A 14,680-nucleotide genomic window follows, 5' to 3' on the forward strand; every position below is an offset into this window, starting at 1 on the left:
CAAATGAAGGGAGGCGTGAGGGACAACTGGAAGGGGCCTTGTTTTCTTCATGTGCAGGATGGGACTAGTCATAGCGGCCCCACAGGGCTGGTGGGAACTCGGGTGCGATTCTGCAATGAGAGTTACCCCATCTCCTCCTCGCCCACAGAGTCTTGCTCCGTCAGCTGTCCTGCTGGACTCTGCAACCTCCCCATCCTGTGGCCCCCTGCCCCAGCAAATCTCTTCCCTCTGAAGCCATCTTTTCTTGACCCTGCATCTCTCCCAGCCACCACCCCATCTCTGCCTCCTCTGAGCAAATCGTCTTTCCCACCTCCCCAGCCCTCTGCAGATGCCTCGGCCTTGCCTGGGCATCATCTCCTCAGCTTTGGGGACCCACAGTTGGTGCTTCCTCCATTGGGAAATCTTTCCAGACTGTGTTTCCCAACCCCGACAGTCCCGCAAAGCTGGTTTAAGTGTCCTCTGGTGAGCAACTGTGTCCACCTAGATTCACTACCCACAGTAGAGGGTTTTAGCGCTCAACCATATCTGCTCTTTCCTTCTTCTGAGCACACGGAATATTCTGTCCTGCTCTTGTGGCAGCTAGACTGGGAGCAGAGTGAAGAGTGTTACTTTGGGACAAAGCATTGCTTAGCAGTGCGGGATCTTCCAGAACTTTCTTCCCCTGCCCCATCGATCATAGCAGCTTATTATGAAATGGAGGTACCTCAGGTTCCAAACAGTCTGGGTTACTGAGACACTGGCTGTGGGGGGGCGGGCTCTGAGGCCATATGTCCAGGCCCTGAGCAGGCAGAGGGGCACTACTGAGCCACTGACCTGAGAGTCACCCAGATCACCGCAGGTTCTGTGAGTGAGATATCTTTTGTTGTGTCAAGTGACTAAGATTAGAGAGGTCTGTTACTACAGCATAGCCAAGCCCTTCCCCACTGATTTACTGATTAAAGAAGTGTTCTAAATGGGTTAATGGCTTGGTAAACTGTGAAGATCTGTGCACATTTTAGTTATTATTATTGCTGTCAAGTTGTAACAGGGCTGGAGACGTGATGCGGCTGGGAGAGTGGAGGAATGGCCAGGGTATGTCATGGAGAAAAACCCTCTCATTTATGATTTGCCAAGGGCTTGCCCAGGATCTGTTTCCATATTTAATCTCTGATGAAAGGTTATAATGAGTCTGGTATCTGGTGCTACTGACAGAAGATGGACCTTTCTCCCCGGTATTTAATTCCTGTGGTTGTGAAAGATAGGATGTATTTCTCCTGGATTTGCTACAATATAGTATTTTAATATCGATTTGATACTGACTGGCTTCAGACTCCAGCTTAACTCTATCTCTCCATCTTTGAGAGTGGTTGAAGAAAATCACATGGCTTTGTTTCTTGAGCAAGAATCTGCTAAGCAGTCACCAGATGGGGCTGTTCCCTTGAAGGCCTGTGTGCAGGATTCTCAGGGCCTTTTCTTCTCAAACCCCTTCCCTCTTTTCTCCACAACTCTCCTTTAACTCATGGTGCTATAGGGATAAATTGCCCTGTTTAATGAATAGCTGTTGAATAGAAGGTAAGTACATGAACTGTTACCTGGTTCTCCTGCCTCCTTTACCCACTTTAATTGGCCCTCAAGAGATTCCCCCACTTCTGTCCCATGGGCCAGTGAACATCAGTGGGAAAAGAGGGGCCTCTCCACCATTTTAGTCCATGCTGACTCTTCAGAATGACTCAGCTGGGGAGATTGGGCTGGACCAGAGAGAGGTGGACAGCCTGGTTTGAGTCTAGGCCTGGCCAGCTATTATGTGAAGCTGTCCACAATGGTTGCTTCCTCAGAATCAGATTCCTCACCTTTAAATGGGACATCCATCATGGAGGATCACCCCAGAGGGCTTTGGGCCAAAGGATAATTGATAGAGATATGGTATTTAGTTATCACTGTATTTGTACTTTTTCCAAGAAGCGTCAAAGAAGGATGGACTATAAAAGGTTCCTGCACACTCTTCCTTTTCTGGCTTTTTTGTTCAGCCCGTGAGGGGCTGGATTGGGTGAAGAGAGGGAGTGGTGCAGAGGAGTGGGCTTCCTAGGACTGGGGCTGGGAGAGGGCATGGCTGCGAGTGTGCACAGGGAGGTGGGCCTAACCCTGGGGTCTAGGCTTTGTAGGATTTCCAGGCTCAGGTGAGAAGCAGGGCCATTAAACAGCCTCAAATGGGAAAGGGACCAAAGACCCACAATGGCACCCTTGATTCAAGGGTAAGTGGCATCCAAGGACTTTCAGATGGCTCCAGGAGCCAGAACCAATCATGGTTGATACTGAATTTCCAGCCAGACAGCAGGATGGGGGGTTTGAAATCAATAACTGATTTAAAGAAATAAGTAATTTTTTTTTCTTTTTGCACATCCAAGCTTGTGAAATGAGAATGTCTCAGTACTGATAAGAGCCTCATATAAATGTGAGCTCTCGGATTGTTTTTCATGCCCACTCACTCTTGGTTGCAGTCATCCAAAAAATCAGATTCACAGGCATCTCTTCACAGGCATCTCTTCACCTTGTTATCCTTCACTCACCTTTGAATATACCAAAGGCCTATTGAGCCTCTACATTTCTCAGTGGCCTAAGCACAAATGGGCATCCCCCAGGCTCCACTGCACTGACAGTCCACCTCACAGGGTTTGGGAACCATCCACATCAATCTCATGAGGGGCCATTAAAAGTGCCATTCCTGGGTCCCTCTCAGACCCACAGAAGTAGACTCTGGGGCTGGGTGGAAGGTGTTGGGAATTTGCATTTTAACAACATCCTCTATGAGTGTTACACACTCAAGAAAGTTAAGCTTTGCTCTAGAAGTGAAATGAAAGTGACACTATTATATTCCCTGCTGACAGCTGAGAAGAAAGATTTTCTGGGGAGTAGTGGTACTGGTTGTGACCATGTGATCAATTATGATTATGGTATTTATTCTGTTTTGTGCCATGGACTTAGCCGTTTGCGTCCAACTCCCCTTCTGGATATAAACCCAAGAGCAGTGATCTGGCCTCCTCAGAGCCCAGCAGAACTACACTGAAGGGATAAGCAGTGTCTGGTACCTGCCTGATACCAGGCTAATGGGTTGACAGTTGCATTACCTCTAATCCTCATGGCCATGGGCTCCTGGGGTTTATGTCATAAGCACTTTCTCCGTTTACAAGATGCAGGTGCTGGCAGAGCGCAGTGGCTCGCGCCTGTAATCCCAACACTTTGGGAGTCCGAGGTGGGAGGATCACTTGAGGTCAGGAGTTTGAGATCAGCCTGGCCAACATGGTGAAACCTTGTCTCTACTAAAAATACAAACATTAGCCAGGTGTGGTGGCGCAGGCCTATAATCCCAGCTGCTCTGGAGGCTGAGGCAGAGGCTGAATCTCTTGAACCCTGGTGGCAGAGGTTGCAGTGAGCCAAGATTGTGCCACTGCACTCCAGCCTGGGTGACAGAGCAAGACTCCATCTCAAAAATAAAATAAAAATAAAATAAAATAAAGTGCAGGTGCTCTCTGTTCTCTGACAGATGTATATGACAACATAAATTCAGGACCAAGTTACCTCAATAGCAAAATTAGAATATTTTAATAGTAATATCATAATAGAATAAAGGTTTGGGAGGGCAACCATAATCTTCTAGAACCTGAAGGTTGGCATTCATTGTTCATAAACTCAGCTGAAGGCAGTGCCTTCCAAATTTGGTTAGATTGCTGTGGGAAAGACCAGGGTTAGTTGCAGGGAATCATTTTCCAAGCAGAACCATTTCAAATGCTAAAACTGGCCCCTGAGGTTATATTGAGCCTCCCTTCCTGAGTGAGATGTTTGGAAATGAGGTGGCTTTGGAAATAAGCCTGTCTGTAACAGTGGTTTCCACAAAGACGTCAGTCTCATGGCATTGGATATTGTTTGGACACTGACATGAATGTTTTGGCATATCACCATATGAGGCCTTTCCAGAGGTGGCTTCTAGTATGCTTCTGGAGGGGGTCTTCCAAGAATAGTGGCACTTAAGGGTCATGTATGGCCATGACCCATGCCCAGTTGTTCCAGAGGTCACGGTGAGACAGAGCTGTCTGGCAAAGGGCCAGGTGCAGAGTCAGTCTGGGGGCCATGGATGGCATGGATAGTGAGGTCAGGATCCTTCATGCCAATCTGTGGCTGCTTGCTGTCCCCACCTCTCCTCCTGCTCTCACCAACTCCCATGCCCCCAGTCCCACACTGCCACCGAGCACACCCTGGGAGGAGGCCCTAATGTAAATGGAGGGAGGTGAGGTAAAAGCTCAGGGAAGCTCCTTGGGGAACCCTGTATTAGCGCTGCTTTGCACATAGTCGGTCTCCGATAAATATATTTGTTGATGAATGGCCTCCTTTGTTGGCTTCTGTCTCTCAACCTCTATCACATAGCAGCGGTGTCTGTCAGCCCAGGCACCCACCTCTCTGGAGGCAGCAAGAAGAGGCTGAGAAAATGGTGATGGTGTGAGCACATCTGAAACCAGGAAAGCCACCCTTGACTGGCTCTGTTTTGTGGGCCGCAGCTTGCCCTCCAGCTTGGTGGCAGTGGACATCCACTCTGCTTCGTCACTTGCTTTGCTGACATGTCTTCTGCCTCTCTACTCCTTGGAATACGGGCTGAAGTCCAGACAGGGAAGAGCATGTGAAGCCACCTCATCTGCTGCCAGGGAGATGTGGGAGTTCTTCCCATTACTCTGAGATGAAGGGGTCGCGTCCCCACATTGAAGGGGTGGGAGGTTGGGCATCAGGACCATTTCATAGGCCTTCCTTGGGTCTTCACTATGCTGTAGCTTTCTCAGTTTGAAATGTGCCCCAGAAAGACAGGGATAAAATGTGAGGATCTAAGGACAGAAAGTCCAAGGTTCATATGGACAGCACTTAGATGACCCATCCTTGGGGTTTCTCAGTCCCCGCTCTGGTGCCTGTGTGCAGGTAATGGGCAGAGCCTGTACTTCCCAACATGGCAGCATCCAGAATGGCCTCTAGGTATAGGAAGTGACGATCTGAGGGGGAGGGAGCCAGCCCCTCCCATAGTCTGTGCTGATGCCAAACCCAGGTGCAAAGGGGGCTACAGCCAGGCTCCCCAGTCTCCCAGTGGCTCTGGCTATTAATAACTCAGCCACTTCCTTCTTCCTCTCACCCCTGCCACTCTGCAGGGTGTGGGCAGTCAACGGGAGCGTGGAGCTGCCTGGCAAGAAGGGCAGATACCCTTTTCTCTCTCTGTTTAGGATTCGCCCCAGGGCTGGTGAGGGGCCTGGCTGCCTCAATGGGCATCCTCGATGAAGAACTCAGCACTGAAGTGAGCCTGGGCATCTGGAGGCCCCTTCCAAGGGGCCAGGGAAGACTCAGCCCCCCAACTCTGGCCCATGCAGCCCAGGTGCACAGTGGCCCTTAGGAACTGTGGGGAGGACTCTGGGAGGAGGAGGTAGGGAAGGCAAATGAGGACTGGGGTTTTCTTTCTTGTTTAAAAATACAAAAAGGAAATGACGTGTTAACATTAGTGAATATAGGCAGGTGTGGAAGAGGCACGGTCCGCTCTCTGGAGCAGGGCAGTGGCCCGGGCGGGGGTCAGATGAGGCCTGCCGCCTTCTGCACATTGTACTCCTTGTTCTTCTTCACCCTCCAGCTGATGAAGCAAAGTAGCAGCATGCCCAGCGCCTTGTAGCCCATCTGCAGGCCCAGGTACCTGTGGGCAAGAGGAGGCAGGACTGGTGAGGGAGGGGGCTCTGCAGCCCACATCCCAGGGCCAGGACCACCGGGAAGAGCCACGTCATTCCCATGCTGGCCCACGAAGGGTGTGGGCACCATCCAGGTGTGGATCACTTTCCTCATTTCTTTGACCCAAAAGGGAACAAAGCTGCAGGGAAGCAGGCAGGGAGTAGGCATGGGACTCCTAATCCGGGGCTCATCATCCCTCCACCGGCTCTTTCCAGAGGACCAGAGGTGACCCAGCTGCCCCAGCCAGCCCTGGAGGGTCCTGTCAACCAAGCAGAGCCAGAAGGAGAGGGGCCTCTTCTCATTGCCCTCTTGACCTGTCCCTTTTGCGGCTTTCTCTGCCACTCCCATACCATTTCCAGCCCCTGCCCAGTCCCCTGAAGCCCACCTTCCTGTGGTTTCTGGGCCATATGACAATGGCAGCAGGTGAGGTGGCTGGAAGGGGTGCAGAACCCAATGGCACTGCAGCTGGGCATGGCCCATTGAGGCAGGTTGGTCCGCCTGCCCTGGACCTCTGCCAGGAGCCATGATATGGCCCCTCTGTCTCTGAGCAGCAGGAGGCTGCCCCCATTGTTCCACAGCCATGGCCTCTTCCTTGGGCTGCAGCCATCCCCACCCTTTCTTTCTGCTGCTGCCCCTTCCAAACGCTTTCAGGTCATGGAAGTCCCTGGACATCTCCCTGTGAGCCCTGAAAAGCCTGTTATAGTAGCCCCTGCTCCCTGTCCATGGCAGGGCCGCAGAGCTGGCCCTTCATGTTCTCTTCTTCGGAAGCCTGACAGCCCCCACAGTAGCCACCGGGCATATGACTACTGTCATCTCAAGCCCAGGGCCTGGCTCCGGGACACACATGCGTGTTGGGCCCTCACCTGTCTCGGAGAGCATCGTTGTCATAGTAGGCGCAGGCCCCTCGCCTCCCCAAGCACAGCGAGTTCCACCGGATGCAGGAGTGGTCAATGGTGAGGCCATAGAGGGCTGGAGATGGCAGCCAGGCTGGAAGAGGGTTCGGAAAGCCCTGGTCAGATGGAACTGCAGGCAGAGGTGCCCAGCAGGGGTGTGGGAGCCAAGTCCCCTGCACGGTTCACATATATGAGAATGGCTCTGCTGCACCCATAGGACTCACAGTGACTCTGGAAAGCAGAATAGCTTTCAGTGAAGCCTGAATTTCTCTTTCACCAGAAGGCTTAGAAGAGAAAAGGGACCTGGGCCATTGTTTCAAGGCAGAGTAAGTCACAGGGATCACCTTGATGCCAGCTCAGACATCCAACATAGTTCTCCTGAGGTCAGCTCAGAGTGGAGCTACATGGGCCTCCACTGTGTGGCAGGAGGCTCTCCAGGCATCGACTTCTTAGGTCCTCACACTGGCCCTGAGGTGTGGGTGCCCACTTTTTAGTGAAGAGGAAGGGGTTCTTGGCTGGGACACTGTAACATAGCCAAGAGAAGTCAAGGCAGGACTTTGAACCCTGGTTTATGGAGGTTCGAATCCCATGCACTTCCACCACACCAAGCTGCCCTATTGGATTAGACAATACCCCTCTGCAGACCTCCCAATACCTGGCTTCTCAGAGCTTCTTCTCCGGGCCCCCGAACTTCCCAGCAGCTGAGTGCTAAGATTTGGCTCGGCAGGGGCTGTGCCTTCCTGGCTGTGAAATATTCTGGACGCCTACACTATGCGTGGGTAGTGTACCACTAGCTACAGCTCTAGGCAGTTACTGGACTGGGGAGGGACTTGTCCAGGATTTACACCAAGGCTGGCCCATCCCATTCTCAGAACCAGGGTGCTGAGAATAACCTCCCAGACTTTGTTTAGGGCCCTGTGAGCAACTGCTTCCAGAAGAAAGACAGACAATATTCCACTTGTGGCGCTGCCCACAAGTGGGAAACTACAAGAAGAAGCCTCTCCACTCAAATCCTGCTCACTCCCAAGTCTCCAGGTGAACAGAGGGATGAAAACTGGCCAGGCAGAGTGACATATGACACTTCCCTGCATAGAAACAAAGTCCAGAAACATTGTCGACCCAATCCCAATGGGTAATTAAAAACCTGTAATAGGAAGTCCTTTTATCTACCCAAGAGTGGATTGTGTTCTTGGGTGATACATGGAACCCCTCCAGGCCTGGGTTTTCTCACTGTGGTCCCACATTGAGTTATCTGAGCTCAAATGGAAAAACAAAAGCAGCAAGTGCTTCGAGCAGTGCGATAGAGTCGAGAGAGTCCTTGTTTTCAAGGCCATTTTCGTGGTTGCTGGAGGAAGCAGGAAAGGGCTCTTTAGAGCCTGTCCTAGTTGCTGGATGGGCTGAGAGGAATGTGAGGTCTCCTTCCCAGCAGAGGTTTTAGAGAAAGTTAAGTTATAAATGAAAATAAGGAGCTCTGATGACAACAGAGCCTCTGCTGGGAGGACAGGTAGATCCTGGCCCCCTGCTTCCTCTGTTTATAATGCAGGCAGCAAGAGCAGGGTCTAAAGAGGCTCTGCAGGGACTAGAGGAACAAGAAATCCCACTGAAAAAGCTGGTTCATTCCCATCATCCAAACACTTCTCCCAACCTGGGGTTGGATTGGGCCCAGCAAGGGCTCCCGCTCACCTGGCCCCAGTAGGAACATCACCAACACATCTCAAAATGGGGATGGAAGCTGCTGCTCTCACCGCAGGGTGCGGTGTTGACTGAGGCACAGTGGGCTATACATCATTTCAGCATTTATGGTCAGAAATGACACCTTATAGTAACTGAAGTTCCTCTTGCTGGAGTCTCCACATTCCCCTCTGTAGTTTGCACCCTTAATTAATACATCCTCAGTTCAATTAGGTCCCTTTACTTCTGTGTGCCTGACATTACAAGGATCCCTCTATTACTGCCTTGTGTTAAATCTAGTGTACGGATGTGTCAAGAAGGAACAGCCAGTGTGAGCAGTCCAGGAACGGGCCTGCATTGTGCCCCCAGCCCTCCGCCCAGGCACCCCTGCTTGAGGCAGCTTGAGCACCCCTGCTGCCTCAAGCAGCTCGCCCTCCCGCAGGGCACTGTTGATCACTTGTGCACAGTGCCATTCCTCTGGTGGGCTCTGGACTGCTTGAGGGCAGGCAGGACTCACCAGCAGAGGGCCCCACGTGGAAGAAACTTTGGCTGAATAGTTTTAGGAGGAGTGAATTTTGTAAATGGAAAGGAAGCCAGGGCTGGGCTCAGCCGCTGCTCTGACTTGGCAGGAATGCAAAGTTTTGTTCCTACAGTGAGTTTTGGGAGAAAGATTTAAAAATACCTGCCTTTAACACTCTATTAGGTATTCTCAGCTGTGTTCACTTTTAATTTTTCTTACATAACTTAGTTAGGAATGAATGCCACAGATGGAGTCTTTCCTAACCTCAAGCAATCTGGGAAACCATCCACATGGATTTTGGCATCTGCTGTTGATTATGCACAGCTTCTCTTTGCCATGGAGATGAGATGGTGCTTCCTCCATCGCTACCTTGCACCCATAGCCCTCGGATGCCCCATCGCCTGCGGCCACTTTTGGGAAGAGGGGTCTTAGACACTTACCCAGCAAGCGCATCAACAAGAACTGCACCCCGATGGCAAATGACTTTTCCTCCTGGTTCACCACACTGAAAAGACAGACAGCAAATCAGCAGTGGGAGGATTCAGGGCTGCACGATCCCTTGGCTAAGGGACAGCCAGCCTCAGAGCAGGTCAGAACCAACCCTCATGCGGCCTGACAAGCCCTCTGGTGATTGGGTTCACCTGGGCTGAATGCTCTAGTTCTTTACATCAGTGGTCTCAAAGTGTGGTCCCTGGATCATCAGCATCCCCTGGGAGCTTGTTAGATATGCAGATTTTCAGGCCCACCCCGGACTTACTGAGTCAGAAAGTCTGGGGATGGGGCCCAGCAATCTGTATTTTACCTCCAGGAGATTCTGATGTACCACTGAAAACCACTGGTCTGTGTGATTTTCAGGGCTGCCCAGAGCCCCCTTCAAGAAGCAGAGGGCAGTAGAGGCTAGGAGTGGAGAGAAGGATGCTGTGGGTGTGTTGATAGCAGCAGGTCTGAACAACTCCCACAGAATGTCTTATACCAGTAAAAGACAGCCCTGCTGCAAAGTGTAATTAGAGCCCTTGGGCTGCAGGCTTCTGTGCACAGCTAAAAGAATTCCCTACCCCGGGCTAGCTCTGGGTGTGTGCATACAACTCCGCCCTCAGAAAGGTCCCATGTTTGGCTTAATGCTCTGCTGCAGCTGTCTGGAAATTCTTAATTTTTGAGCCAGGGGCTTTACATTTTCATTTGTAATAGGTCCTACAAATTAGGTAGCTGGTCCTGCCCCTAATCATCTTCCTTCAAGAGAGGAAAATGTGTTTGGCTAAGGAAGGAGATTCAGAGAGAGCGGGAGACAGCCCTGCCGTCCCAGCTGGGGAGTGGAGAGAGGGAGAGGACACCCCCACACAAGGTGGGGAGCCAGCAGCTGGCCAGCAGAGGCACCTGATGAGTGACTTTACTCCAGGACTCTCTGTGCTCTGGGCACACACACTCCCAGTGAGTGCTTGTTGGGAAGAGCTTTCAGTACTAGGGGACAGTGAGGAAGGGAGCTCAGAAGTAATCCCCAGGCCTCTACCTATGGTTTGTTTCACCACCACCATCACAGTTCCACTAGCAAACTGGAAAGTGACCTTTGCCCAGCCCCTGAGGGATGGTCCGGTGAGAGAAATACTCACTGGGGCAGGGGAAGAGGCACCCCTTGGGGCCCCCCAGTATAAAGTGTCTCAAATCCTGTTGTGCCTACAGATCCCTCCAGTGGTCCAGTTCATAATAGATGCCTGCCTTGTCTTGGCCCTTGCCCTGGGCCCACTCATTCTCAATGAAATGGGACTTGGCCACCCCAATTTGGCTTTTGATTGAGGTCCTGGGCCCCTTCTAGTCTCTGTCCCATGTGGCCCTGAATGAAAGCTGGCTTTCTGACCTCTCTTTCTCCTTCCACATTTTCAGCTAGCCTTCACTTCCAGCTTGTGTTCCCATGGCTAAATGGGGGCCAGGGCTCATACAAATAATGCTTGGGTCACCTACAAAGTCATTTTTTTTCTTCTGAGACAGAGTCTCATTCTGTCACCCAGACTGGAGTGCAGTGGCTCAGTCTTAGCTCACTGCAACCTCTGCTTCTCAGGTTCAAGCAATTCTCCTGCCTCAGCCTCCCGAGTAGCTGGGACTACAGGCGCCCGCCACCACGCCCGGCTAGCTTTTGTATTTTTAGTAGAGACAAGGTTTTGCCATGTTGCCCAGGCTGGTCTTCAACACCTGACCTCAAGTGGTCCACCCACCTCGGCCTCCCAAAGTGCTGGGATTACAGGTGTGAGCCACCACACCCGGCCTATGAAGTCATCTTTAAGCCTCTCCTTCTTCACACTAAATAGCCTCAATTCTGTCATGTTTCCCAGTGGGATTTATCTTTAAATCGTTGTGGGATCCGGGGGCCTCCTCTCCACCTCCTACCCCTACTCGACCTAGAAAGGAGAGCTTTTTCTAGAGAAGCCCATCTTGTGGTTGAAATGATGCTCTGTTCTTCCTGACTTCCTCGTCCCTGGGATTTGACAGGAGTCCTCTGGGAGGAGATTTGACAGGGATTGCCCTTTTCCCTGCTGCACAGGGACTTGCCAGGGAGATTTTCTTACCCTGTCCCATCTCCTCATCATGGCCTTGTGTAGTTTTATGTCAGGGCTAGAGGGTCCACTGTGGTCCATCTGACCCAAGGTGCAAGAAGGGAAGCCTGCTGAAGAGTCTCTGGTGAAGGTGTCAGTGCTTTGAATGTGCAGGATGGGGAGCAGCAGAGAAGGGAGTGACTGTGGTGTCAGGGAAGGCAGCACGCTGTGGGTTCCAAGCATCCTTGCACCTTCTTGCTGAATAAGCTCAAAATGCAAGGTCCTGACTGCTGTTTTCCTGCACTGTTTCTCAGAGTTGTAGTTGCAATGAGCAACCTTGAGGCATGAGTTAACGTTTCCTCCAAGACCAGGAGCAGCATTGCTCACTGGTCACCGTAGAAGTGGCGGCTCTTCTATGCTCAGTGTTCTTACAAAGTGTGCACCTGGGCCTCTCTGTGTCACCCCTGTAGGATTTGGGGGGCAAGGACAACTGACACACCCTAAGTTTTGTGCTTTCTGTGCTGTCATAAAGTATTTTGTCTTTGACCCAGGAGTCTCACATCTTCTGCCAGCATCCTTGAAATAGTATTTGATTTGATAGCTTTCAAGCTAACTTGATAGCTCACTTATAAATACGGTAAAATCCCAGATCCCAACAAGTGGCTGCATCTGCTCCTTTCTTTTCTCTGAGCCTTCTGGGGAAAATAGGTCATAGACACCTAGCTGGCTGTTAATTATTATTATTATTGTTATTTGATTAATAGTGATAATTAACCAATATATAGAACACCTTATATTTGCAAAGCAATTTACCATGTAATCCTGACACCAACCCTTTGAGGTCGATATCATTATCATCATTTTATGAATGAGGAGACTGAGGCTCAATGAGGCTAGGCAACACCCTAACACAGCCAGTATGTGGCAGAGCAGGGACTTTGATCCTGGCACCGGGAGTCCAAATCCTATGTTTTTGCCCTCTCTACTTGCGAGGTGAGTGAGGACAGGAGGGAGGGAAGCAGGGGTGGGTTAGGTGAATTTGGTACAAGTGTTGTTTTCTCCTTGCAGCCAGTGAGGTGAAGAGCAGGTCATTCCCAGTGAAAAGCTCAGAGGCATTCATTGCCAGCTGCCAGCTGTAACGGGACGCCCTGCTCCTCCCCTCCAGCTCTGGCCAGCCACTCCCTTCCTGACCTGAGGACTTGGTCCTGGAGCCAATCATACCGGGATTTTCTCATTTTCATCCTTTTCCATAGCCCTCACTCTGACTCTGAAACTTTCCACATTTTCCTGCCTTGCTTTTATGCATCCAACTAAATTCTCTTTGCTCTTCTCATTTCTTTTAGAATTTAAAAATAAGCAAACCTACAGGAGTTTCCAAGGTGTGGAGCCAGGCAGCCTGGCTTCAACAAGTGGCTCAGCCATTCACTGGCTCTGCCATACTACACTAGTGATTTTTTTAAAAATTATTATTATTTTTTGAGACGGAGGCTCACTTTGTCACACAGGCTGGAGTGCAGTGGCATAATCTTGGCTCACCGCAACCTCTGCCTCCCAGGTTCAAGTGATTCTTCTGCCTCAGCCTCCCAAGAAGCTGGGATTACAGGCACCGGCCACCACACCCAGCTAATTTTTGTATTTTTAGTAGAGATGGGGTTTTGCCATGTTGGCCAGGCTGGTCTTGAACTCCTGACCTCAGATGATCCGCCTGCCTCGGCCTCCCAAAGTGCTGAGGTTACAGGCATGAGCCACAGCGCGCAGCCTAGGCTTGTGATTTAACCTCCAATGTTCAGAGTGGAGGCACCAACAGGGCCTGTGTCACACGGACGCTGTGGGACTGAATGAGGCCCTGCAATGAGGAGCTCAGCACAGCGCCTCCTAGGGCAGGGCTCCCAGCACTGTTGCCATTATTATTATTTCCCCTCAGCAAAAGAACATTGCACTTGTCATTCAAAGGACTCTGAGGGCGAGGAAAGGGGGGAGAAATGAGAAATAGGCAACTAGGCGCAAAGTCAAAGGGAGTTGTGGGGAAGGAGAAGCCATGCCCCAGACCCCCAGAGGTTTGCCACTCACCGCAGAACCATCATGTAGAGGGGGTTGTGGGAGATGCAGGCTATCAGGGACACGAAGGAGATGAGGAAGATGGCCGGGAGCAGGAAGTGGGCACAGGGGACAGGGCACGATCCTGTCTTTGCTGAAGCGGATCCCCCAGTCACACAGCTGCAGTTCAAATAGATCTTGAAGAAGAAGGGGAGGGGAAAAGGGGAAACTTTGTGATTATTTCACTTTCACACACTTCAGAGGTCTGCACCAGCTCTTCCTGGAGACTTAGCTTTCAACCCTTGTGTTCTCTGGATCTGGTTCCCAGGGAAGCTGGGTGAGGCTGAGGAGGCCAGGTGAGGATTTCAAGCTGGCCCAGGGGTCCCACCTCTGTCACTGTTTGGGCAACAGAAACCATCTTCTGGGATGGGCTGGGCTCCTCCAGAAGTCACATCTGCCTCTGGATTCCCCGGGAACACTGCCAGGCTAGGCCCCCCACCCCCAGCTTGGAGCCAGGGGCTCAGGAGGGCTCTCCTTTGGGCCAGTCCTCCTGTGCCCAGCAGTGGCGGTTTTGCAGATTGTTGTTTTTGCTGTTTGTGTGTTTATTGCAGAGGGAGGCATAACCAGTAGGAGGGCAACGGGAACACAGTGGAATTCCCTGAGTTCTGATGCTGTCAGGCCTTTGCTGGAGCTCCCTGCCTGAAAGAAACTCCTTCTGCCTAGAAGGGACTCCTGAGGAGGCCCCTGTCTCAAGTCTGCAAGTCCATATGGCTCAATACTGTTGTCCAACTCACTTTAGTGGCCACTGCCCTTGTCTGGTGGTCTTCACCTTCCTTCGCTGCCCTTGTCAGATGGCCCAGCCTGTGACAATTTCAGTGTCCAAGCAGTTACAGGACTAATATTGGAACTAATGGACTAGTATGTCTCCTTCTGCCAACAGTGGTAACTATGCACCCTCTTCACTTGGCCCCTAGGAAACTCCAAAGTTAGTTATATACAATATGGCTATTACTCTCTTCAGTCTAGATTTTTTAAATAGAGACTTTTTTCTTTATAATTTACTGTTTTTTTTCTTGATATTTTGCTAATGGATTTTTGTCTTGAGGTACGTATGCTGTTATGGGAAACTTGCCAAGATTATTTCTGGAAGTAGGTGACTCAGAGGTAACTTAACAAAGATAAGAAAACCACAGAAGCCAACACAACTGGAAGGCAACTCAAAGAGCATCTTGTCCAAGTTCCTTGTCCTTCCTCTGCCTGGGAGCCACGCTCCTTTGCCCACGGAGGTGGCAGTGGCAGCAGCCTTGCCC

The 14,680-nt window shown here is 51.0% G+C and overlaps 1 protein-coding gene across 3 annotated transcripts in view; it reads right to left on the reverse strand.

The window, feature by feature from the left end:
* Nucleotides 1-3,556: 3,556 nt before the first annotated feature.
* The window catches only part of SLCO2A1 (solute carrier organic anion transporter family member 2A1), a 97,550-nt gene continuing 86,426 nt past the window's right edge, over nt 3,557-14,680 (reverse strand). For all 3 annotated transcript variants that reach the window (XR_012430707.1, XM_074031057.1, XM_045386971.2), the window contains 4 exons: nt 13,404-13,567; nt 9,249-9,313; nt 6,588-6,711; nt 3,557-5,692 (listed from right to left, as the gene is read on the reverse strand). Coding sequence is in view for 2 of the 3 variants with exons in the window: in XM_074031057.1 (XP_073887158.1) it covers nt 5,575-5,692; nt 6,588-6,711; nt 9,249-9,313; nt 13,404-13,567 (471 nt within the window). In the remaining variant the exon portion in view is untranslated. The remainder of the gene's footprint in view (nt 5,693-6,587; nt 6,712-9,248; nt 9,314-13,403; nt 13,568-14,680) is intronic.

Source organism: Macaca fascicularis, chromosome 2, assembly GCF_037993035.2.
Source record: "Macaca fascicularis isolate 582-1 chromosome 2, T2T-MFA8v1.1".
Classification (NCBI taxonomy): Eukaryota; Metazoa; Chordata; class Mammalia; order Primates; family Cercopithecidae; genus Macaca; species Macaca fascicularis.